We start from the raw sequence: 23199 nt of genomic DNA on the forward strand, positions 1-23199 counted from the left end.
CTAGTAATAATATATAGCATATGGTACTTACTGAGCTATGGGTGTTGCTTTTTACATTTTTCCAAGCAAATGAAAAGAATGAAACTGGTCAATATTTCAGACATGAAACTGTCTTCCTTAGCCAATTCCCCACAATTTCTATTTCACAGTAAAAGCAGATCTCTAATGCAGTAGCAAGAAGACAGCACAGCTTTAACCAAATAATAGTCAAGTCTGTCAGGTTTGTGTGTGTAGGAGGACTTCTCATGATGCTATTTTGTTGTGTTGATTGGTGGTGATGAACCCACCTCCTGCCACAGGTTTCGCATAGACCTGCCAACATCCTGACAAGCCTACAGAGGATCAAGGTGTGTCTGGTCTCCACTGTTGTCTTCACTGTTGCTGTTTTCCACCTCTTATATGAAGCAGTAGGTCAATTAATAAGAGCCTTTTCTTCAAGAGAGTCAACTCCTTGTTAATAGTCACTGGCAATGGTTTTGCATTTTGATGCCTCAACTCTCTCTGTATAGGAAAAAAAGGAAAGAAAACTCTTTTGATATAAAAGCACTGCATATCAGAGGTGACAGTGTACTGTTGCCTGCTGCTTTGGTGTTTTAGCACTGCAAAGATCATTAAAAATAAAATCTTGTATGTCAGAAATGCATGTACATCTTATTTGACAGAAGGATCCATAGACATTGTTTTTAAGATAAGAAATAATTAGATTTCTCCCAAAATATGGAATTGTGATAATGCTGAGGCAATAAAGAATCACAGTAATCCTCAGCCTCCAGCTGGACAAGTGAAAAATCCCCATATTCTGGGAATTGGAAGCTGAGAAAAGTTTGGAAGATTTGTCCAGCTTCAGGATGTCTGGGGGGAATATAAGCTGTGGTACACATGGAGAGGCATCTGGTCACCATTATCAGGTTTAAGAAAGTCACATCTAAACTTTCATGCTAAGGAACCATCAAATGTCCTTTCCTCCATGATTTGAACTGTTTTGTCAAAACAGGCAGAAGTACTCTCTACTTGCCAGAAGCGTGGTTCTTCTTTCCATAGACACCAGGAACTACCTCCTGAGTATAAAGACACCACCTCTGACTGGAAAGGGTTTTAGGTCCCAAAATCACTGAACACCAGGAAATTACTCTGAAGGTGTATCACTGTATACTTGCCTTGGTTTTGAAATCATCTTTATACTTACAGACTTCTTAAATGGGGCACAGTCCAGCACTCTGGTGTGGGTGAGCCTGTGGTCCAGCACAGGATGACTTGGTGTATTTCGGCAACTTGGGCAGGGCCCTCCAAGGGCAGCCATACATTCTTGGGATATCACTATTCTGTTCTTGCTTCCCACTGCATCTCTCAGTTTTCCTGCCTCTTGCAGCACCACCACTGGTTTTGTTCGCTGACTGAAAGGCTAAGAATTTGCCCAGTGGTAGTGAGGAACTCAGTGATCCAAGGGGAGAGGGAGAGTGAGTCTTGTTGAGGTCAAACATTTTGCTATTTTTTTGAGATTCAAAAAAACTGAAGGAATTTGCTTTATAGAATAATCATACACACTGTATTTATTGCAACTGAGCATTTGTTTGCCTTATAGGTTGCTTTTAACATTTTCATGTTTCATACCAGCTAAAGAATTTATCGCAGGCACTGGTGTGTCTTCACTACTTAGCACACTAGCCAGAGCTACTACTGCACATGTCAGCATTCTCCAGGGGGTAGCAGAGTGGTAAGGTTGAGTCTGCACTCCAGGCTACTTGGATTTACCCCAGACGCTCCAGCAACCTCCCTTAAGAGCTCCTATTGCAAGATGAGAAGTCTGCAAGGGCATTAAAGGTCCTTGAAAGAAGACTTACATGTATCACAAAGAACAAGTCCTAAACAGCCCTCTGTCAGGCTTAGGTGTAAGGAAACTGTGGAGAGTTTACTTCATTAGTCCCTTATTATTTTGGCTGATCTCAGCTCTTGCAGTGACACTCCTGAAATTCATGATTATTTACTGTCACAGTTACTTAGTAAACCCAGCAGGAACTTGCAAGAGCAACAGGGGGTGGGCCACACAGAACAGTAAAATTAAAACAAGCACGCAAAAGGGTGGGTGGCAATGTTGCTGACCCTGGCTCCAGCGCCAACTTTGGCTCCTGCAGCACCATGAAATGGAGTTGAGAACTTGTGAATAGGCAGAGGAAAGATGTAGCCAGGGACAAGAGGCCCCTGGTAATGACCTCAAGATAGTGGTGAGTTTGGAAATTAGCAGTGATATTTTTACATATTGCTGAACTAACACGTGAGCAGTGTGTAGAAAGGCAGCAAAGCTTTCTAGCTTCCTGAGGAGCTACAACTCCCAGGATGGCATCTCCCATCATGGATCTTCAGCACAGAGCTACCTCTCCTGGAATGTTCTGTGTTTTTGCCCCACAGCACCTCCGGTCTGCTGTCAAGCCAAGAAGTTGTGTGCAGGACAGCCTGTCACGCACCGCTGTGGGTGCCACAGATTTGCACTGAAGAAATAGGAAAGTGTGAGAAAAGTAGTGTCATGTCGATTTTGTTAGAATAGGGTGCTGCTCCTTTAGAATTGATTTTTTTTTCGGTCGGTTATTTGAAAACAATTGGGCTTTGGATATTAGTGGTAGAGGATGCAGCTGTTTTAAGATTTCCCTATCATTGCAAGTGGCTATAACAGGATGTTCTCTGCAGCTCAATACAATTTTAAATGACTCAAGCAATGACCTCTTGGTCATTTATCTGGGGAGGCTGTTCCAGAGACTAGTAAGTTATCACTCCTGAATCCAATCTGAACTTCCCTTTGCTCAGAAAGTTTGAGCTTAATTTTCACATAGGGCAATGTGAAGGTGTTGTCCTTCTCTCTTGCTAAAGGAATATGTTTCCCAGCAAATCTGCTGCCTCACCTTTTTGAGGACAACTTTAACTCCAGAGGCGGAAATGAATTTTTGCTTCTTTTCACTCCAGTTCACTTGCAGAGCCAGGGGATGGAGATACATCCCATTCTGAGTCACTCACATATCTACTGAGTTGTCAACAAGAGGTCTGGCTCCAGAGATAAATTCTTCACTTACTTGAACTTACACAAAACCATTGAGCACTTTTTCCCCCCTGAACAACAGTCCAGCACTGGCCCAGGTTGACCTGAGAGGTTGTGCAATCTCTGTCCTTGGAGGTTTGTCAGGATCCAACTGAACAAAGTCCTGCACAACCTGGTCTGACCTCAGAACTTACCCTGCTGGAAACAGGGGGTTGGACTAGAGACCTTCTGACACCCGATTGAGCCTATGTTTTCCTATAGATCTATTACCTTTGGCCAGCTCTTCTGTTCTGATTGAACTGACCCTTGAGCATGAAGTTGAAGAATGGAGGGAAAGGTGGCATCAGGTGGCCCTTGAAATCAGTTCAGGCACCATAACCTGCAGAGATGGGGGGATGATCTTCGTACATCTCCTTCTGCTGCTAACACCCTCTTTTGTTGGAAGGTGGGAAGAGCTGTACAATAAGACCATTGCTGAGGATTGTTCTGGGAAAAGCCTCTTCAGTGGTACCCATATTCCCATCAGAAAGACCACACATGATGCCTTAATAATATGAACTCTTAGAGATTGGGAAATTATGCCCTGTAGTTTTCACTGTCTTGGTTTTAAAACTTTTGTCACATTGAACATATCTGATCATTTACTGAGATCATAAGATCCTAGAATTGACATAATTCTGCCATTTCCTTTGTGAAGTTAGGTCTTTAACTCAAATCCATTGTCAGACACAGGCTTTTACCATCAGAAAGTTTAACATCCTACTAACATTTGACTTTAATGCCAGCTGGAAGGGAAGAGCGAGAACACCTCTGGAGAAAAAGGTCTCACTTCTGATGCAAAGGGAGCTTTTAAAAGGGAAAGAGAGGAGCACAAGAAGCTTTTGGCTGACAGTCACAGTGTGGTGATGGACCTTCGCTGGCAAATCCAGCACAGTGAGAAGAACTGGAATCGGGAAAAGGTGGAGCTCTTGGACAGGCTTGATAGAGACCGGCGAGAATGGGAGCGTCAAAAGAAGGAGCTGCTCAGGCGGATAGAGCAGGTAAGGAGTCATCTTTGGTGAGCAGTGGCTGTTTGAAAGCATGAGACATTGCACCATTATTGCACTCAGGCCAAGGTCAAGAGGCTGCATTAAGAAGCAGCACAGGAATAGTTAGAGTTCCTTGGCTACATCAGTGTTTCTCATGCTACAAAACTATTTACATACACAAGGGAGTAAAAGGAAAATGTTCATAATCCCTATAAAAGACCACTTATGAGAAATCAGCTCCAGGTTAAAGGCCATTTCCTGCCTCATTTCAATTAATCTGAACAGTCATGATCACATTCTGCTTGAAAGCTTTTGTGCATCTCTTTGTGCTAAAACACTCAACCTACATGCAGGGTTGTTCAAGATTTGGTATACAGCTTGCTGCCAAAAAGCCTGTTCATCTGTGAATTAGCCACCAAAGATGCAGCTGCTGCAACTATTCAGTCTCAATAGAATTTTTTTTCTCTAACAAAGGAACACAGGAATTAACATGAAGAGCCCTGACTGATAGCACAGTTACCAATACTAAATATTCAGAAGAGTATCGATCACATGAATTTTGTGCACACTCTGCTGTCATTTGCAAATCTGAGAAGTGCATAACTATCCCCTTGTTTTTCATGCTTATCCATACTTTCATCTACTTAGTAGTAGAGACAAATTATGCTTAATTTATTACCTGTCTGAAAGCCACACAAAAAATAAAGAGTTTAATGAGGGAGAGTTAATACACAGTTTTTGACTAAACATTGTTCATCTCTGAGTCACACATTCCAGGAAAAGTAATAAAAACAACTGAAATTGTGGGTCCTCAATTAACTGAATACTTCCTGTCCTTAGGACATCAGAAATGGAACCACACCAGATGCCTGCACGCGATCTAGGGAGCATTACACTTGAGGGAAGCACTACACTTGAGAGTAGCTTCACAGGTTAAATTGATGAAAGCTCTGTGTAGCTTCATAATCAGTTTTTGAAAAGGGTTCATTGTCTGTGTCTTATGTTCCCGTGCTGGGTCTGCAAAAAGAAGTTAAAGAAAAGACACCAGGCCGCAAATATTACATGTGCAAGACTAAACCTTGGTTTTGAGCTATGGCTATAGATTCTTCTTGCACAATGGGAATTAAGTAACCCTCAGAAAATTTTCCAATATACTAGGGATGTAGGCAGAAAATTTTCTTTGGACAGTCACTGGTACCTCTTTGGTTTATGTTCCCATCCTTATAAATTGTATTTTTTCAATATTATCTCTTTGGTGCATCCTCAGCAGTTTGAGGGACTTAACCTGGTTAAAGACTCACAGAGAAATCCCTGTTAATGTTACCTAGCCTTTAATTCTCTTAAAACCTGACATAACCTCTCAGTGTCATCTTGGGATAGCCTACAAAATAGCTCTTAACTAGTCCTGGAACTGATTTCTTTGCTACTATTCTGAAACCTCTAGGCTTTAACTATATATTTACTGTGCAACTGAGTTGTACACAGAATTAGCAACGAATAAGGGAAATAAAAAATATTATATCAAGCTAATTTCAGAGGACTAGATGATCAGAAATAACATTTGAAATCTTGGCTACCCGCCTACAAAACTTCATAACTGCATCTTTGCTTATAATAAAACATTTCCCTCTGTGACAGGAAGCTTCCAAATATTTGCAGACATTTAGTTGAATATCCTCTCAGATTGCAGTCATGCCCTGCTTTATATGGAAACAATTAGTATATCTTTGAAGTCCTACTCCCCAGGGGTTTTCTGTGTGTATTCCATGTATGGCAATATGTGAGGATGAGGAGACTACACAAGTGTGTGTTTGAAAAACAGAGTCTAAGAGATAGCAGAAGCGTGCTTGTCAAATTTCATACTAATGCTCTATGCCTGTCCGCTTTCACACAGCTCCTGAATAATACATGTATGATAAGGGGGAAGCTCACTCCAATGTATAAAACATATAAAATACTTTACTCTGAATTGTTATGGGAATACTGCTCACATATAAAAAACATGTTGACCTACTTTTTTCAGAGCTCACAGTTGTTGTTTTTTCCTTTTAAGTGCTCTGTCACTTTGTTTTCCCTTAGAGAATCTCTCTCCCCTGTGCTCCTAAAGTTAATTGCACACAGAGCACACTGACAAATACTTAAACCCACAAGACTACCTGCATGAAAAGTGTGTTTAAATGTATAAACACATGGGGACTCAAAATCATTAGTCTCTCTTGAAAAGTTAGGGCGGTATTTCTCACTTTAATTCTTCTGTCAGCTGTCTATTATTCAGAGAGTAAGCCAGCATCCATACTGTTTTCTCACAAAGGTTTCTAGATCATTATTCTTACAGGATCTCTGAAAATCTGAAGGGCTCACAATCAGAGCTATCTACAGAGAAAGCATGTAATTACCATTTCTCCTTGCTTTGGATCTTGCCCATATACTGGAGAATGGACTCCAGGATCTCTTGAGATATGCCTTCCAGACCCTGCCTTTATAGGACACCCTGATTTAGTTCCTTTTAATAAAACTGTTTCAGATTTTATATATCACGAGCAAAACACTGAAGATGCATTCATGTTTTTGTAGACCTGAGTCAATAAAAATCTCACTGCTTTTAGCTCAGGTACAAATTTGATTGTTTGGGACCTCAACTGGTTTGATGTAAATTAGGCAGCATAATGTCTGTTTATTTTTCCAAACCTGTGTAACAAGATTAGTATGTTTTGCAGGTTATCAATCTCCAGGGTTCTAGAGAATGACTTGCATTTTTAGGTTATTGTCACTAATCTTAGCATGCTGCTCTAGCAAAACATCAGAGTTCTTATCGGATTCCTGCTGTCATTCATCATGATTGAAAATATCACTTATTTTAGCCTTCCTGTTGTATTTTCAATTAAAAGCAAAATTGAACATCTAATTTAGAAAAATCAGAAGTTGATAATCTAATTTTAATATTGGCAGTTTCACTGTTGGATCATCCTCTCTTCACCGAGCTTTTGCAAAGTGTAGAGTTAATAGTCTTGATGGTCCTTCTACAAATACTCATTTTCTCCAAAGATGTTTTGCATGCACAATTAATCCCTTTGACAATGCTGTTCTGTACAAATAGTCAACTCTCTAGCCATGCATTAAGGCTAGACCATTTATAAAACAAAATTTTTAGTTTTTGTTAAGCATCATATCCACCTGTGGAAACAAATGATGTACATAAAAGCCCAACCTTTGTACTGCTGACCAGGAAAAAAAAAAGTGTTTGTTTTGATGAGACTCCAAATCACTCACCCTTCCTTGAGACTCTACTTGTGTTGCTGTCAGGATTGCTTTTAAATAACAGTCTGTGTTGATCTGTTTCCTTTAAAATCAAATTACAGACAGATGCATTATTTTGTGTATATATACAAACAGTGTGTATATATGTATACATATACATGTAAACAACCAAAACTATACATACACACATCTAGTCACTCAAAATCCCATGAGTAATAGCATCAAAGTTCTCCCTTTGTGGAAGGACCAGTAAAGCAAGGCCTGTGTCCCACAGAGGTGCACTCCTGGAGCCAGGCAGCGATCTCCAGGTGCCTCCCCAGGGTGTGGGTGCCTTGTTCCTGGGGAAGGATGAGTTCTGCCAAACGCCATACACTACAGAAGTAATTGCTGCTCCTTTAAACTTGCCTTGTCTCCAGCTTCAGAAAGAAGCGAGCCCACGAAGAGGAGGTGGTTTGCTGTGTGAGCAGAACGAGAGTAGCCGTCGTCCGTTTACAACCCAGGGGAACCTTCACGTGCCTCGTCCAATGGGATCCAGATCCTACTCTGATTCAGACACCATTCAGTTTGACGATCGGTCGCTGTCGAAGCTGAAGGAGAGTGATCGGTGCAGTGGCACAGAAAACCTCTTTCTGGAATCTCTGTCTCTTGATTCCCCCGACGAATCTGATGAACATCGGCCTCGGCAGCTGGAGCGGGAGAGATTCGTGACTGGATTAACGGAAGTATGCACTCATCTACATTTTATCATGCTGGCGTGTTATCTCTCGTGTCAAAATTGGTACAGCATCCCTGCTGTAGGAAATGAGATATTGTGTCACAGGCACTGCTTACAGTTACCCAGTAGTGGATTTAGTGGGAACAAGTTTTCATTCCTTGTTATGAGCCAATTACACCAATGTCAATCACATAAGAAAGTGGGAGCCAGCCTAAAGGTCCCAAGATTACTTCATCATCATATTATGTATGATAACTATATTTGACACAACATTAAATCACTTCCAGTTGTAAGTAGGTATGTATTTATGAAGAAACACAGGCTTTTATTTTGTTAGTAAAGCAGTAAGTGCTGTAGAGAGGCACTTTTTGGTTGTTCTTCTGTGGTTGCCTTTTAACCAGATTAGCATAAGTAAGTGAGATGAGATGTTAAAAAAATAAAGTTATTCATCAGAAGAATATCTACCCTGAAATCACACCAGAAAGCTATAACCATGTATAACACAGCACTAAAAGATGTCATTGGTACATAGTGAATGTAGTCTGTGTCCTGCAAAAATCTGCACCACAGGAGGCTTATTTTCACCACTTCCAGGTCCTCTGTTTATATTGCTGCTGAATGAAATCCAGGTTTCCCATTCCCATATGCTGTACAAAGCTAAAGGACTGCAAAATCAAGTTTTTTGAGAGGAAGCAAAAAATATTGAGAGGCAAGAAATGTGACTGCCCTTCTTACATTTTAAGTAGCTGTAGGTACCTATATATTCCAAATTTTCTTCCCTCAGTGCCATAAATGTATGGCTGGCAGTGTGGGATCCCATATTTATTTCTTAGCTTTTATTTCATGCATGTCCAAGTGCTCAGTGAAGAATGTCAGTACTAGTGTCAGAGAACTAAGTTTTGTGTTTAATTTTCATTACTGTTTCCTTTCTTTCAGATTAAGTCCGATATTTAGACAAGGGAGCTCTCTCTTCCCTTTTCTGTTTTTCAGACATTACTGTCATTAACAAAAATGTAGGCAGCAAAATTTGGTCTTTAGTGATATTTGCATAACTTCTTTCCTTCAAGGCATGTTTTAGGGGAACCTGGGCAAAGTAATTTTCCCTCAGAGGGTTTGTTCAAGTGAGACTGATGAGAGTTTAATGAATAGCTTAACTGAGGATGCACAGAGACAACTGCAGCCTGCTGACTCTACCTCTCCACTATATTTTCTCTTTGGTACTAACTGCAGAAGTCAATCCAGCCTTCACCCTGATCATGCATTCACTTAGATCAGATTTACTCTGCAGTAATTCCACTGAAGACACCAATGTTATTCCAGACTTATACCACAGTGAATGCAAGGAGGATCAGTTTACTACTATTTTTTTTCCTGACTCTAGATAAATACCAGAAGGTATTTGCTGAGTTAAGCAGTGCTGTTTCTGAATAGTCCCAATTTGAAATGCACTTCTGTGCTGGTAATGTTCTAGCTTTCATGAGATGAAATAAAAGTAAGAGGTATTAATACTCTTTTTATCCTGATCGTATTTTGTAATCCCTATAGTTTATCAGAAATATAAGCAAACAGTTAAACTCACTGTAAAGCAATTGCTTCAGAAGCATCTATTTAAAACCGCAACTCATTATGGGAATTGTCACAGAGAAGTAACTGCCATAAAAACATCTTAATGCCATTAGCAAGCTGCAGGTATTCCCCCATGAAAGAAGCAACAGTCTTCCTAAGCATTTGATTTGATGAGTTTAATGAGTATCGACTGGTGCCACTTGTTGATTCCTAGAGAAACATATAATGAAATATTATGTCAAAGCACCTCGGTTTACCTCTTACTGCAGCACAGCTAGGTCTCTGGTACAATACAGATTACCTCCACAGAACACTTTCACTCACAAATATATGGTCCAAAACACTACATCGTGGAAAAAAGCCATTTGGAGGCTACTTCCATTTATGATTGCATGGGCATATAAAAGTTCAAGGCTGTTGTAGATTTGCCACATGGGCTTTACCTGTGCAATGTGTTATCCCGATGGGATTGCCCTTTCTACTGCCTATGTATAAAGTGAAGAATATTTTCACTGGCAATTTAAGATTATTTATGAGAGGGAAAATCAGATACTTTTTAGAGACAAACATACCTGGTGCAACTAATGGGAAGCAAATAAATTAATGGTTCAGAAATAACTTATTCTATTTTGTTTCTGTTTTTAATCAGGAGGAAGAAACACACAAAGGAAATCTTCAAAGGTGAGTAAAACAGGGAAAAACCCAGCAAATATTCAGGTGCCAGAACTATAGCTCTCTGCACCCAAACCACAGACCTGAGGCATAGCTGTACCACCTCCGAAGCGGCCTGCTAGCCAGATTAATGGATTTACCCAGGATATTTATCTCAATATGCTTCTGTTCTACTCTGAATAACTTGGACCATATTTAGCTGTAGTGCACAAAGATCACACTGTAGGAAAGAACATGAAGCTGCAGCTTAAAGGGAAGGCTACGCCTACCTTAGTGAGTAGTGCAAAACTGTAGATACTGAAACCCAACCCATGCTCTCTGAGATTGCCATCGATGCAAACCAGAGGATCTGACTAGGAGATCCACTTAAAAACTGTATTCACCTGACTGCCTAACAGAAACACCCCAACTGCAGCTGGAGCTCTTGATTAAAAACTCACAGTGTGACTTTACTCTGTCCTCCAGATCACTAATACATGAAAACCACTACTTGCTGAGTTCTCACATAGCTTGAGTTACCTCATTGAGCTGATTCTGATAACTACACTTACTTGCATTTTTATGTAGTCCTGTTCAGAAAGGGGTTTTTTTGTGTGATTTTTTTTTTTTTAAACAAAGCAGTAGGGCAACTCAACTGAATGCTTGTGATTTGTACGAGTGAGTGAAATGCGGGAAAGCCAAGAATTCAGCATTATCACTTGGAGATTCCCTTGGGTTGAATTTCAGCATGAGCTCAACTCACCAAGCCAGTTCAGTGTAACAGCATCTCAGCTGGAGGTCCCACATCACTACACACCAGCTGTGCAGCCCGGGCAGTCTCAGGAGTGGGAGTGGATTTGCTGATTTCCCAGCAAGTCAGAAATACTCCACACTTGTTTGAAAAGTCTGCCTTGCATTGTCACTAACACTCATTTTCTATGAATGGTATAATTCTTAAATGCATCCTACTGTTCCATATTTCAGACATTTGCCAAGCAGTAATCCATGAGAAAGCAGTAAATTAAGAACCATTAACAAACCATTTGGTACCTTTACTGACACATCAGCAATGTTTGCATTCACAGCTATTTTAAAGATAATAAAAGGGGACTTTAATAAAAGAAACAGCAAAGGAAGGAAAATTAGGAAAAGCTTTTTCACCTGGGGGTGATTGGGCACTGGAGCTGGCTCCCCAGGGAAGTGGTCATGGTACCAAGCCTGCTAGATTTCAAGAAGCATTTGGTCAATGTTCTTATAAGCATGGTGTGATTTTTGGGGTTATCCTGTGCAAGGACAGGAGCTGGACTTTGATGTTCCTTGTGGGTCCCTTCCAAGTCAGGATAGTCTATGATTCTATGGTTGAAGTGGTTTTATATGTAAGCAGATAGTGAAAGTTGGGTTTCCAGAGTTAATTTGCTGGTGAAAATAAGTCAGTCTGTGACAATTTCCAAGCCTCTGAGTGACTCTCTTTTGTTCCCCTCTCCAGGGCGATGTCCGTTTCTTCCATGTCAGAATTTCAGCGCCTGATGGATATTTCTCCATTTCTACCAGAAAAAAACCTGCCTTCATCCAGCAGCAAAGATGATATAACCCCTCCCCTGTCTCCCGATGATCTGAAATATATCGAGGAGTTCAACAAAAACTGGGATTACAATAGCACTAGGAACCATGGCGGGGCCACTGAGAAGCCTACAGAAGGCTGGGCAGAAAGGACAGAAGTTGGGAAAGCTGGGAATGATCCTGCTTCAGATCCATTCCAGGCATCATCATGGTACCTCACCACCAGTGTCACTATGACAACTAACACCATGACCAGCCCAGAGCACTGCCAAAAGCAGCCAACGAGGAGTCACGGAGTAACCGATAAAATGGGAGTTCGAGTGTTTCACAGCCCACCGGTTGTCCGTAGGTTTGATAACTCAGTGATAGCTGGCAGCGAAGGGAAAAACCAGGTTGAGCCAGACTTCCTGTTTTCTGTGACCAAAGCTATGGGAAACATCGCTGAGACAAAAGGTGCTTCCTCAGATATGTTTGGAAGATGGTCTTGTGACCTGGCCAAACATCATAAAGATTTTCTGGAGAATGGCCTTCATCCCATTGAACGTCCTATTTGCACTACTGTGGGCTTTGCCTCACCCTTGCACAGCTTGGAGATGTCAAAAAACATGAGTGATGATATGAAGGAGGTTGCTTTCTCTGTCCGAAACGCAATACGCTCCAACTCCACGGAGCCTCAATTTAAGGACACTGCGTGTCAAACCAATGGTATGAGAACGACAGGGACACAGACCACCCAGACCATCAGTGTTGGCTTGCAAACAGAAACCCTGCGCAATATCACCAGCAGCCCACACAAGTGTCTGACACCAAAGGGGGGGTCCACACCTGTTTCTTCACCATCCAGGAGCCTAAGAAGCAGGCAAGTGACCCCTGTCATTGAAAAGGTCCAGGCTAAGTTTGAACGCACATGCTGTTCCCCCAAATATGGCTCTCCAAAGCTGCAAAGGAAGATCCTTCCCAAATCAGACCAGCCAAATAACCGGACTACGCCAGGCACACCTCAGAAAGGATTCAGTGAGTCCGCCTGGGCAAGATCAACTACTACACGGGAGAGTCCTGTCCACACCACTATCAATGATGGACTCTCCAGTTTGTTCAACATTATTGACCACAGCCCCATATTTCATGAGACCTTCCAAAAATGCCCCAGATCCAGCAGCCGGTCCAGGTCTGCAGAACCCAGACCAGAACTGGGCCCATTGCAGGAGCCATGTACAAATGCCCGTGGCAGATCACCCAGTCCTCTCCGGTTGGGGACAGAGATGCAAAAGGAAGAAGGGACTGAGGTGACAAGTATCAGGCAGGACTTATCTGCTCCTCCAGGGTACACGCTTGCAGAAAATGCTGCCAGGATCTTGAATAAGAAACTTTTGGAGCATGCCTTAAAGGAAGACAGAAGGCTACCTTCACACAGCCCACCAAATCTTAGCAATGACAACAGCACAGGAGAAATTGTCAAAGTAGATCCAGGGTCCATAGAGGTAATGAGTTTGCTTGTTTTTCCTCCTATAGCTAAGTGCACTCTTCTTTGAACAGATGCATTATGAGATCTCTTGCAGTGAGTATTTACAATAAATATCTTAGTTCTGTCATGGTACCACCAGTGAGTTCGAGTCATGAAACTATTGGATTAGTCACTGAAGAACTCACTAAAGAATTGAGTTTCTACCCTGGCAGCTTATTTGGCTTGAAAGCATCAGAAGAGTTTTATCTTTCTAGGATAAAAATGGTTCTCCTCTGAATGGCTGGGGTAAGGATTTTTTGTCACAAAACACACCACATGGTACAGATGCTCTAGGGACTTCAGGTTGGAGTAAATTTCTCTTTTATGCTGGATGGAAAGGTAGCTTCTTTCTCCTACACAAGAATAGGTGTTAACAAGTTTGTGTGAAAAACAGTCTCTACCATACCCTGAACCAAAGCTTCAGGGCCTTCAACATACGTTTTCTGAATGTATCTGATTAAGTTTGGCTCAGGTCTGTGAATGTGATTAAATGGCATGAAATTTGGTACTAACTGTTGCTGCCTTACAAAAATAAGAAAAAGAAAAATATATATACATATAATCAACTAGTCTAAGCAGTACCTACTTAGTGTTTAAGAACTCCTTATTGATATTTTGTCATCAATAGTGTAACAGTCATCATCTGTCTCAGCAAGTGTATCCAGATGTTAGGGGTCAGTCTCAGGTACAGTTATGCGCTAGAGCAATCAACAAAAAAAGAGCGTGTCATGATGGCTGAAAGCTTTCAGTTACAAGTGTATAAACATACTGTTTCTGGTGAACCAGCATGCCCTTGAGAGTGTAACTCTGAGAAGGCCTGGAAAAGCTGAATTATGCCCAGCTCTTACCACTATATGTTGCCTTTCTGGTGCAGCGCTGAAATGGCATGTGCCCTGCTGGTTGGTGATATTGCCCAGAGCAGGGACAGGCACTTGTCATCCTCTCTGCCCTGTGCTGCCCCTTTGACATCCTGATGATTTTGGTGAGCCCTGGCTGCAGGGCAGCAGCTCCTTCTTGATCCCTGTACACCCCGGACATCCCACCTTGCCTTCACTGGGCAGAATCCTAGCCCTCCTGTCTCAGATAGCCACAGAAGGGAAGGTTCAAAGACTGTTTCCTAACTCAACATTTGGCTTGAAGGATTTGTGGGGACCTGAGCGCTGGAACCTTTGATCTGCAGTTTACCTTGCACTAGTGTCAATATGCAATCAGTTCCTCTTTTGCAGGTACTGCCCTGAGGGTGTGATCTTTTTTGCTTAACAGAGGATCCAAAGCTGAGGATATATTCCCTATATGCAGTTTAAACAGATATAAGTAGGGAATTTTTTACATTAAAAAAAGAGAAACCACATGCACATTATAAATATTAGTGAGTGAAACTGGTCTTTTTGCACACACCTCAGAGTGAATAAAAGTGGAAAGCAGCCTCATTTATTTGACTTTTTCTAGTTATCTCTGTATTTTTTCCTTAGTTTGAAATACTGAGAATACATTACTGGTCCTTTTTAGAAAGTGTGTTGAACTCTAGCAGGTTCAACTCAGCTTTGCCTTCAAGGCATCCCTGGAAACTCTTGATTCCCTCCTGTATCTTCTAAATGTCTCAGCAGATTTCGAATATATCAACGGATGTCATCCTGCATCATTATAAATTGTTGTTGGCAAAATGCAACTAGCGTCAGTACCTGAGTTTGATGCACAGAGAGATTTGGGTCATTGCTATTTAGCAAAAACTCATTGACCATCAAATTGGCAGAAAATTGCTCCTTTTTGTGAATTCTCAGTATCTTCTGCTGATTTTTTTGAGTTCTGATCTTCAGAGCTAAGACTTGTTTTGCCTTGCAGCTCCTACTTGGCTGTTATGACTACTGTCTAGATGCACAGGTTATGTTCTTTGGGTGATCCTGTCATTTCTCAGGACTGTGCATTGAAAAGGAAGGTGGTGGGCATTCACAGGATAATGTGAATTAGCTAGCTTTTCCTAGATGGGGTGGTGCTGTGCAAGATATACTCAATGGAGCATGGGTTTGCTGCTGAAAACAAAACCACAAATAAGTTTATACTCTGCAGATGCCTTGGGTTATTTGTGGATTACACCTACCACATAAATTACACTTTGTACAAATTCCATTTGGTACATTTTGTACAAAGCCAGACGCAGCAGTTCAGCGAATGATGATCTTGAAGGAGGCAGGTTTGTTCTTGAAGAAGCGTTGACAAGGCTCTGCCACCTTCCTGTAGATCCCTGCTCTGCTTTCCCCTCACCTGTTGGTTTCTGGCCAAGATAAGTGACCTTCTTACCACCTTCTGACCTTCTGGTTTCTGCAGTTGTGGCACAGTATATTAAATGACTTTTAAACTTGCATGCAGCACCTCTTGGTGACTTTTCTTTAATTTGAGCTTCTGAGCTGTTTAGTTACATAATATCCTTTTATATTCCTGCTGCAAATACGAAATCTAGTTCATATATATATTCATGTATTTACATACATAAGTATGTGAGCATGTGAGTGTATATGCATACAGAGTAGCAATAACTTTGTATTTTCTAACTCGCCCAGAGCTGCCTACAAGTAAATTTATTCCACCTAGTGTGGCCTGCTAGTGTCTTATCCTGCTAATTCACTAAACCACTATCTTACTTGCATATCATAGGATTTGTATTATTAAAAATGCAGACTAGCATTGCCTAAGTTACTTCTATGACTAGCAGGGGTGTAGATCATGGAGGTTGCACAACAGTCCTGGACTGAGGGTCAGACTCATTTCTGGAGACAGCACTGTGAAAGGACCATCCACACAAACCCACAGAGGAGAGGGCAGGTGCTGCATCCTCTGCTTGCCGAGGCAGAGCAGTTGCTGCATGTTTACCACTGAACTGCTCAGCATGGAAGGAGGAATGTGAAAAATTATGGAATTACTGTCAGAATTAAAGGGCTTTTGCTGTAGTTTGAGTCTTCCATCCAGCATCACTGTTAAAGAGAAACAAGGGAAAATGGTTAGGCAATGGGCTGTCATGAAACCTGAGCAACACAAGCATGAGCAACACAAAATATTGGACACTTTTTCAATTGTTAAAGATTTCATAAACAGAAATTCTCTCTTGAAATTAAACAAAGGGAAAAAATACAGCTTTATTCCTCTTTCATAGTAAGGTGGTTTTCCCTTGCCTTAATCAAGGTTGGCAAAGGATAACTTTCTGCTGAGTAGAAATGTTTGTTTTGTTTATTGCTATTCCTCTTCTGAGACTGTGCTGGGATTGTAAAAGATTGGTTTGTTTGCTTCCTTCCTTTCTAAATCTTTTTCTGCTAGTGGCTTATCTTTTATTTTTGATTATTAGTTTCCCTGTGATATCAGTGGTAACATGATCTGAATGAGTAGTAACATCTGGAGACTTCTTCCTTGCTGACATGAAATCTTCACTTTAAAAAAATAATCGATTAAAACAGTTCTTTCCAACTACTTGCTTTCTTTTTCTTTTCTGTCTGTTCTGTCCAGAACCAAACTGTCTTATTAACTGCCCCCTGGGGACTCTAACCCTGCCTGCCTCACTGCTGTAAGTCCTTTCTACCTTATTTCCAGAGCTTTCCGAAAGCAGTCATCTTTGAACATGTGAGTTAACAAGGGGAAATAAATGATCACAGCTCCAGAGGTATCAGTGCCCACCCAATATCCCTGTGGGGTCCTTTGTATGTCACAGTCAGGAAGCGCTCAGAATAGGAGCTCATCTACCGTGTCCTGCAGCAGCACGGGCTATGAAGAAGTCACAAGGCAAAATCTGGGCTGTTGAGGTTTTTTGTTGAACTTTTAAAAACTGGCAAAATTTAAAACCAATACAAGGGTATGCAAAAGGGTTGGGAAGGGATTCAGAATTATATCAAACTTTTTTTTTTTTTTTTTTTTTTGACAAATACACAGCACTGCACAGGGCTTCTGGCTGCCCCAGGGTGCCTTCCCTCCAGCCCTGGCTACAGCAGCATGTGGAGAGGGCTGGGAAGGGTGCTCCAGCACCCTGTGGCTAACAGTCACTTTTGGTCATTAAGCTGTTCCAGGCCCAGTTTTGGCCAGTGGCTGCAGTTGCCGCAGTGAAGGGATGACGCTGTGCAGAGATGAGCTGTGACCATTCACTCTGCCTCAGAGAAAAGAGAAAACTGTTGTTTGGGGTTTTTTATTTGTATAGGCATAGCCACGGTGGTTGACAGCTTGGCTTAGGAAATAGCTGGAAACTGAAGCTGAAATAATCTTTCCCATTTTCAGTGTTCAGACTAAGAAGTGCTGCCTGTCCACCCACACCCCTAAGCAACAACAAAACTAAATCACCCACAGGATAATTTTTTTTAAAACATTTCTAGCTATGGCAGCTACGTTTGGAAGGTGAAGAAGGGTTTTCACAAACCATTCTGCAGTTTTCTTGTCATGGCTGGTTTTCCACACAGCAGGTGGGGGTGACTGACTCAGCAGCCAGCACATTATAAGGTTACCCTGCCAGTCACTTTTGGCCCTGGAGCCACCACCACCATAGCCTTGTGTGGTGCTGGGCACATGTACATCACAGATAAGATGAGCTTAACCCTGCTGTTCGGTAAAAGCTGACCAACATCTGCGGGTGTGCTGGAGAGAGGCTTTTGAACTGGGAGGCAGCAGTGGAAATAAATTTCATTATCGCCATGCTAACTCTGATTTACTGCTCTGAAACTAGGATAAAGCAGCCAGAAGCAAGCAATGCTGTAAAGATATCATTTTAAGCCTCTGTTTAGAAAGAGGCTAAGACAAAACCAGGCAAATCTCATAGCCTCAATTCTCCGTGTTCTGCTGCCCGTGAGCGTTGCTGTGTAGATAGATTTCTCTTAACAAATCTGAGTCTATTGGTAGCTTTCACAGACCATATGTTGCCCCAGGCACAGTGGGATAAGGTGAAGTAAGGACACGCAGTCAATCTTTTTGTTAGCACCGATTTATATTTCAGCCTTACTCTTGTTTTAGCAAGGGTCATGAAGTTTATGGCTCAGGGATGGGGTGGGGGGTGAGGACACAGAGAGGTAGGAAGTGGTTCAGGCTGAGGACTCATAGCCCCCTGACCATCTCCTGCAATGGTTCACTGGCCTCGCTCTCTGTGAGTGCTGAGAGCAGGTGGGCATAGGTCTGGCTCAAGCACTGGTGCACAGTTCCCTGTTGGCTGCGCATTGCCCCAAAGGCACCAAGGTTGACCCTTCACTGAGGCTTCCTCAAGTCTGAAAATTCACTCTTTCCCCACAACGTCTCACCAGCTCCATTTCTCATACTTCAGCTCTGTGTCTTCAAAATTGATCTCTCTGTCATGTTTTTGTCTTCGTGTTTGGTCTTCCCACTCCAATGGAGAGGTTCAATGGCATATCACCTTGTTTGTTGACTGCCAATCACATCATGTTACCTACTCCAATATTCTCCATCCCTAGTTGTGTTTCTCTTTCTCCATACGAAAAAGTGTGCTGAATCCTTGTGTTTCCACTGCACTGTTCTACTGCTTCCTTGGTTTCCTTGTGCCTTACTGTGCCAGAGCTTTTCCTTTGCACTGTATTGTTTTTGGTCTCTCTCTTCATTTATTGCTAGTTTGCATTCTGACTTTGAGACTTCCTTTTATTGAACTTTTCTGTCCATTCCAGTGACTGCTGCTTAGTGTACACATTGCTATAGGTTGACAAACTCCTCTGATTTGCTTTTATAAATCACAAAGTATGCAGCGAAATTCAGAAGTTTGGCTTTGGCACTATGAGACAGACTTGCTCCCACAGTTACTCACCTTGGTGTAAGGAGCATTCAGAGCGAGACAGGAAGCCCAGCTGCGCTATGAGCAAAGTCCATGAATGTTAGAGGCATTACCAACTTAGTGCTAGGGTGAAAAATCACAACTGTAGATAGTTTCTAATTGCAAACGCAAGCTAACCAAGCCTGAACAGTAGAAAGTTGGTGGAGTAATAAAATTTCCATTTTCTTCCATTTCTGTGAATGTCTTCTTCAACATTCAGTACCTCTGAATCCTGTAATTCAGGCTTCAGCAGCTGGCAGTAAGAAGTGATATTCCAGAAGACAAAATCTGTAGGTAAGCCTCATCTTTTACCCAACTGGAGATCATAACTACTCCTATAGTCATTATTCCGCTGCTAAGAAGTCTCCTGCATGTCACTCTGAACTCTGAAGCAGACAAAAGGAGTCAGCCATTGATTTCCACCCCTCTTGCAAATGCCAAACCCAGCCCTTTTATGCCAGGTCAGCACTTAGAGTAAAATGAATGAATAGTGGATTTTCCTGAATTATCATGCAAATGTACTTTTCAGCTCTTCTCTTTCTAACACAAGGAGAATTAGCAAATGGAAGTTTGTCAGCTACTTCAACTCATCTCAGACCTCTTTCATTCTCTCCCTTACCTGTTCCATAAATCATGGACACACTTGCAGATTCCTGGAGCCCACACACAGCCAGATGTTTGCTGCTTGCTTTTGTCCCGCCACATGACAGATGCTTAGCTTTAGTTTGAAGTTTTTGTTCCTTAATTCTTTGCGCATCCAGACAGCCTCTAATGCAAGTCACTAACCGCTATTTTGCTCTCTTGGCTGCCAAGGAACTACCTTGTTCTGCACTAGCCCCGTCCCTCCAACCCTGCTTCTCCCGGCCAGAGAGACCAGCGAACCGGCGCCCACCATCACGATGGGCTTCACATTCCCCTACTGCCTCACAGTCGCAGTCCACCGGAGACCTGACTTCCTCAGAGGAGTACGGAAGCAAGGAGCTTCTGGCAGAGACCCCCAGCCAGGGAGGCGAGCCGGCCTAACTCCGCATGGGAACGGGGGGCCACAACTTGCCTCCGCCAGGTCACCCGCCAGCCGTCTCTGCCACGAAGGAGGGAGGACCACTTGGAAAGGTCAAAGAATGTTCTCAGAAACAGCTGCTGAATGTCCGACCTGGGAAACAGAGGTGTTTCTAGAATGAAACAGTTAATGTGCCTGTAATAACTTAATTTTTTCATAACTGAGAAAACTATTTTTGTCTCCATCTTTTCTACATACAGTATATTAACAAAAACAAAAAAAAGGTTAAAATGATATAAAGTAAGATTTAAAATAAAATGTAAAATAAGTTTTAAGGGAATTTGAATACATGCTCGCGCTCTCTCCAAATACTGACTGCCTTTTGGTTACATTTGCACTGTTATATTTTCAGTTTTGGTTTGGGGGTTTTTTTTGGGGTTGGGGTTTTTTTATTTTTTAATTTTGTGTAAAACTAGGGTCTTAAGTTAATTTTATTATATTTTAATGTCAGTGTTATCAGTTTTTAAAGGTAAAGTTCTTTAAGATGCTTCAGGTGTCTGAAGCGATACCTTTTAAGTAGTGAAGAAAGCCATTAAGCTCGTTCACTAGACTTGTGATCAATTGAGACGGAGGGGAATACAGGTAAACACAAAAAAATGTGTTAAAAAAAAAAAGAATGCCTCAGAAAGTCTTACGGAGTTAGCTGTAAAATACACCTACAATACTTGACTTGCATGCCTCTGGGTCCTCGCACTTTAGTGCATGTACATACTGCTACTGTACCATCACATAAATGTGAGTCAATCTGTTTCACTGTAATATTGTTGTGAATTTACCTGTACTGTACTTTTATTGTTGGTATTCTTGCATTGACTATACAAAAAGAGTTTTTAAATTATTGTTAGCAGTTCAACTGGCTATGTACAGTGTTTACTGAGAACTTCCTTTGTTTTGGGAAAACCATGGAGATCTTTGGGCATACTAAATTGTAACTGGTCTTATTTAAGCTTCTGCTGGAGACCATGTGAAGTGGAAATAAAACCCTCAGTATTTACAAGCTGCTCGAGTGCTTTGTGATGTTTTTTTATGATGGTACTTCCCAGGTTCATTTAACTGGGAGGAAAATAAGCCCTCAAACTCCTCCTTTACTCATAAGGGAAGCAGAATGCTTCCTTGTATGAAATAAGTCATAGCAAAGCCAAATGTTATGCTGTGCTCTGCATACGCCTGTGAACACTGGATAAGGCCATGAGAAGTTTTCTAAATTCCCTCACTGAACTCCACAAAATATCTGCTCACACAGATAGTGGGACCCATCTCCTGAGTTTCTCTGAGGCCGTATGGCTTGTTGCTTTCAGTCACTTATGGGAGTGAAAACCAGCTGGCTAAACATAATACCAAAAATATTGCATGTCCAGTATTAATCTAAGCTTATGGATCATCTGCATTACACACAGAGACCAATAAAGCCAGGACTTCAGTAAAACCGGTGGCTAACACTGAGAAGCAAATGCAGCCATAAATTTATGCTTCCAAGAGGTGGAAACCTCTCAAGCTATTTTGCCTGGGACCATCTGTTTGGCCACATGCTTTCTCTGGAGCCCCAGAACTGCTCTGACATGTTATCCCATCACTGAGCTGGCTCATTCCTGTTCCATTTCCTTTACTGAAGCTTTCTGAGGCTCACTGGTTGAAGAGCACCATCTGGGATACCTAGAAACCTTCCTGGTTAGTTCTGTCAAGGGATAAGCCCCTCATATCCCATCCTGCTGCATCACGGCTGGCTTTCTAGGAAGTGTAATTCAGCTGTTGGATAAGAACAAACTCCCTAGCTCCCAAATAGCAACCAATTGAGATCTGATTTCTACTGTATCAGCGAGGGCTGTGGTTTATGACCTGGTGTCAAAATGTCTACCTGTGGGTCATCATTACAAAAATGACCACTTACCAGGACAGGCAGTGACTGAAAAGCACTGTAAGGGCTCTTTGGTGCCTCAGCCAAAACAAGGGCTGTTCAGTGCCAGTCCTGACCAGCAACAGTCGTATTAGTGATAACTGCTTTCCCAGCTGCCTCAAAGCCTCACTGATAGCGTTTTACATGAGAGTTAAGTATAATCCCAAAGTCTGAAAAATTGTCTATGGTGGCCACCCTGCACAAATGAAAACCTTGTTTCTGCAACACTTTGCTGAATTGTTGCACTGATCGCATTTTGGGAGTGGAAGGAATAGCACATGCAAGAAGCATTTTGAAGGTTAAACAAGAGTCACAATGGTTATTGAGAAAGACTAGGCCACAACTGAAAAATCCTTGTTCGTTTTCAAAAATTACCAGTAGTAGCTTTGCAGGGATAGGAGGAGGTTGCTGCTTCCTTAAAAGCTCTTTCTCCTAGATGAAATAAGTTAAAGTCGCAAAGGAATGAGAAATATTGAAGACAGGCAAGTAAAAATTATATTCTCTTTCTTGTGGCAGCTATATTTTTTTTTAATGATTCACAAGAAAATTCAGGGGACTAATCTGTTGCTTTGATACCAGGAAATGGTATTTTCCTTTCAAGTAAAGGACAGGCCAGTTTCCAGAATTAGCTGCTGGTCATACTTAAATATGAAGCTCTGTGAGGATAAGCAGCTGTGTGTGACTTGACAGGTAAAGTGCTTCTGAAACAGCAAGAATCACTGAAATAAAAGCAAGAGAGCTAGCAATAGCAAGAAAAAGGTTAAGCACAAATAGAAATTCTGTGGATGATCTTAAAATAATCACATTAATTAAACATAATCTCCTTTCTAGTCTAATTAGTAAATATAGTGACATCAAGAAATGTCACTGGCTCCTTGGAGACAACAGGGCTTTTCTTTTCTGGTATAGCTTCTGTTGGGGTTGGAAGAATCTTACCGACGCTCGCGTTATTCCATCGTGCTCCATAATTACTTATCTAAATTATAAAATAAATTACAGGTCTCTGGTCTATCTAAGGTTCTTTTAAAAGCTTCTGAGAGAAAATGAAAAGCCTTTTTAGAAGATCTGCAGCTCACTCAGTGTCTATGGGGTATCTGAATTATTGCCTTTTGAATAATCAGGGCAGGGGAAGCCTCACATATTACCACACAAG

General features: G+C 41.7%; 1 protein-coding gene across 12 annotated transcripts in view; it reads left to right on the plus strand.

Moving 5' to 3' along the window:
• The window catches only part of MTCL1 (microtubule crosslinking factor 1), a 103798-nt gene extending 82649 nt beyond the window's left edge, over window positions 1-21149 (plus strand). For 8 of the 12 annotated variants that reach the window (XM_027650774.1, XM_027650776.1, XM_027650775.1 and 5 more), the window contains 5 exons: window positions 3814-4068; window positions 7731-8036; window positions 10245-10276; window positions 11733-13287; window positions 19906-21149. In XM_027650774.1, coding sequence (XP_027506575.1) covers window positions 3814-4068; window positions 7731-8036; window positions 10245-10276; window positions 11733-13287; window positions 19906-20115 — 2358 coding nt within the window. In that variant the 3' untranslated portion in view covers window positions 20116-21149. Of the gene's footprint in view, window positions 1-3813; window positions 4069-7730; window positions 8037-10244; window positions 10277-11732; window positions 13288-16805; window positions 16864-19312 lie in introns of all 12 variants that reach the window. The other 4 variants (XM_027650777.1, XM_027650769.1, XM_027650778.1 and 1 more) reach the window with 2 other exon arrangements.
• The last annotated feature ends 2050 nt before the right edge of the window (window positions 21150-23199 follow it).

The sequence above is a fragment of the Corapipo altera genome, unplaced genomic scaffold, assembly GCF_003945725.1.
Source record: "Corapipo altera isolate COAL_440 unplaced genomic scaffold, ASM394572v1 24, whole genome shotgun sequence".
Lineage (NCBI taxonomy): Eukaryota > Metazoa > Chordata > Aves > Passeriformes > Pipridae > Corapipo > Corapipo altera.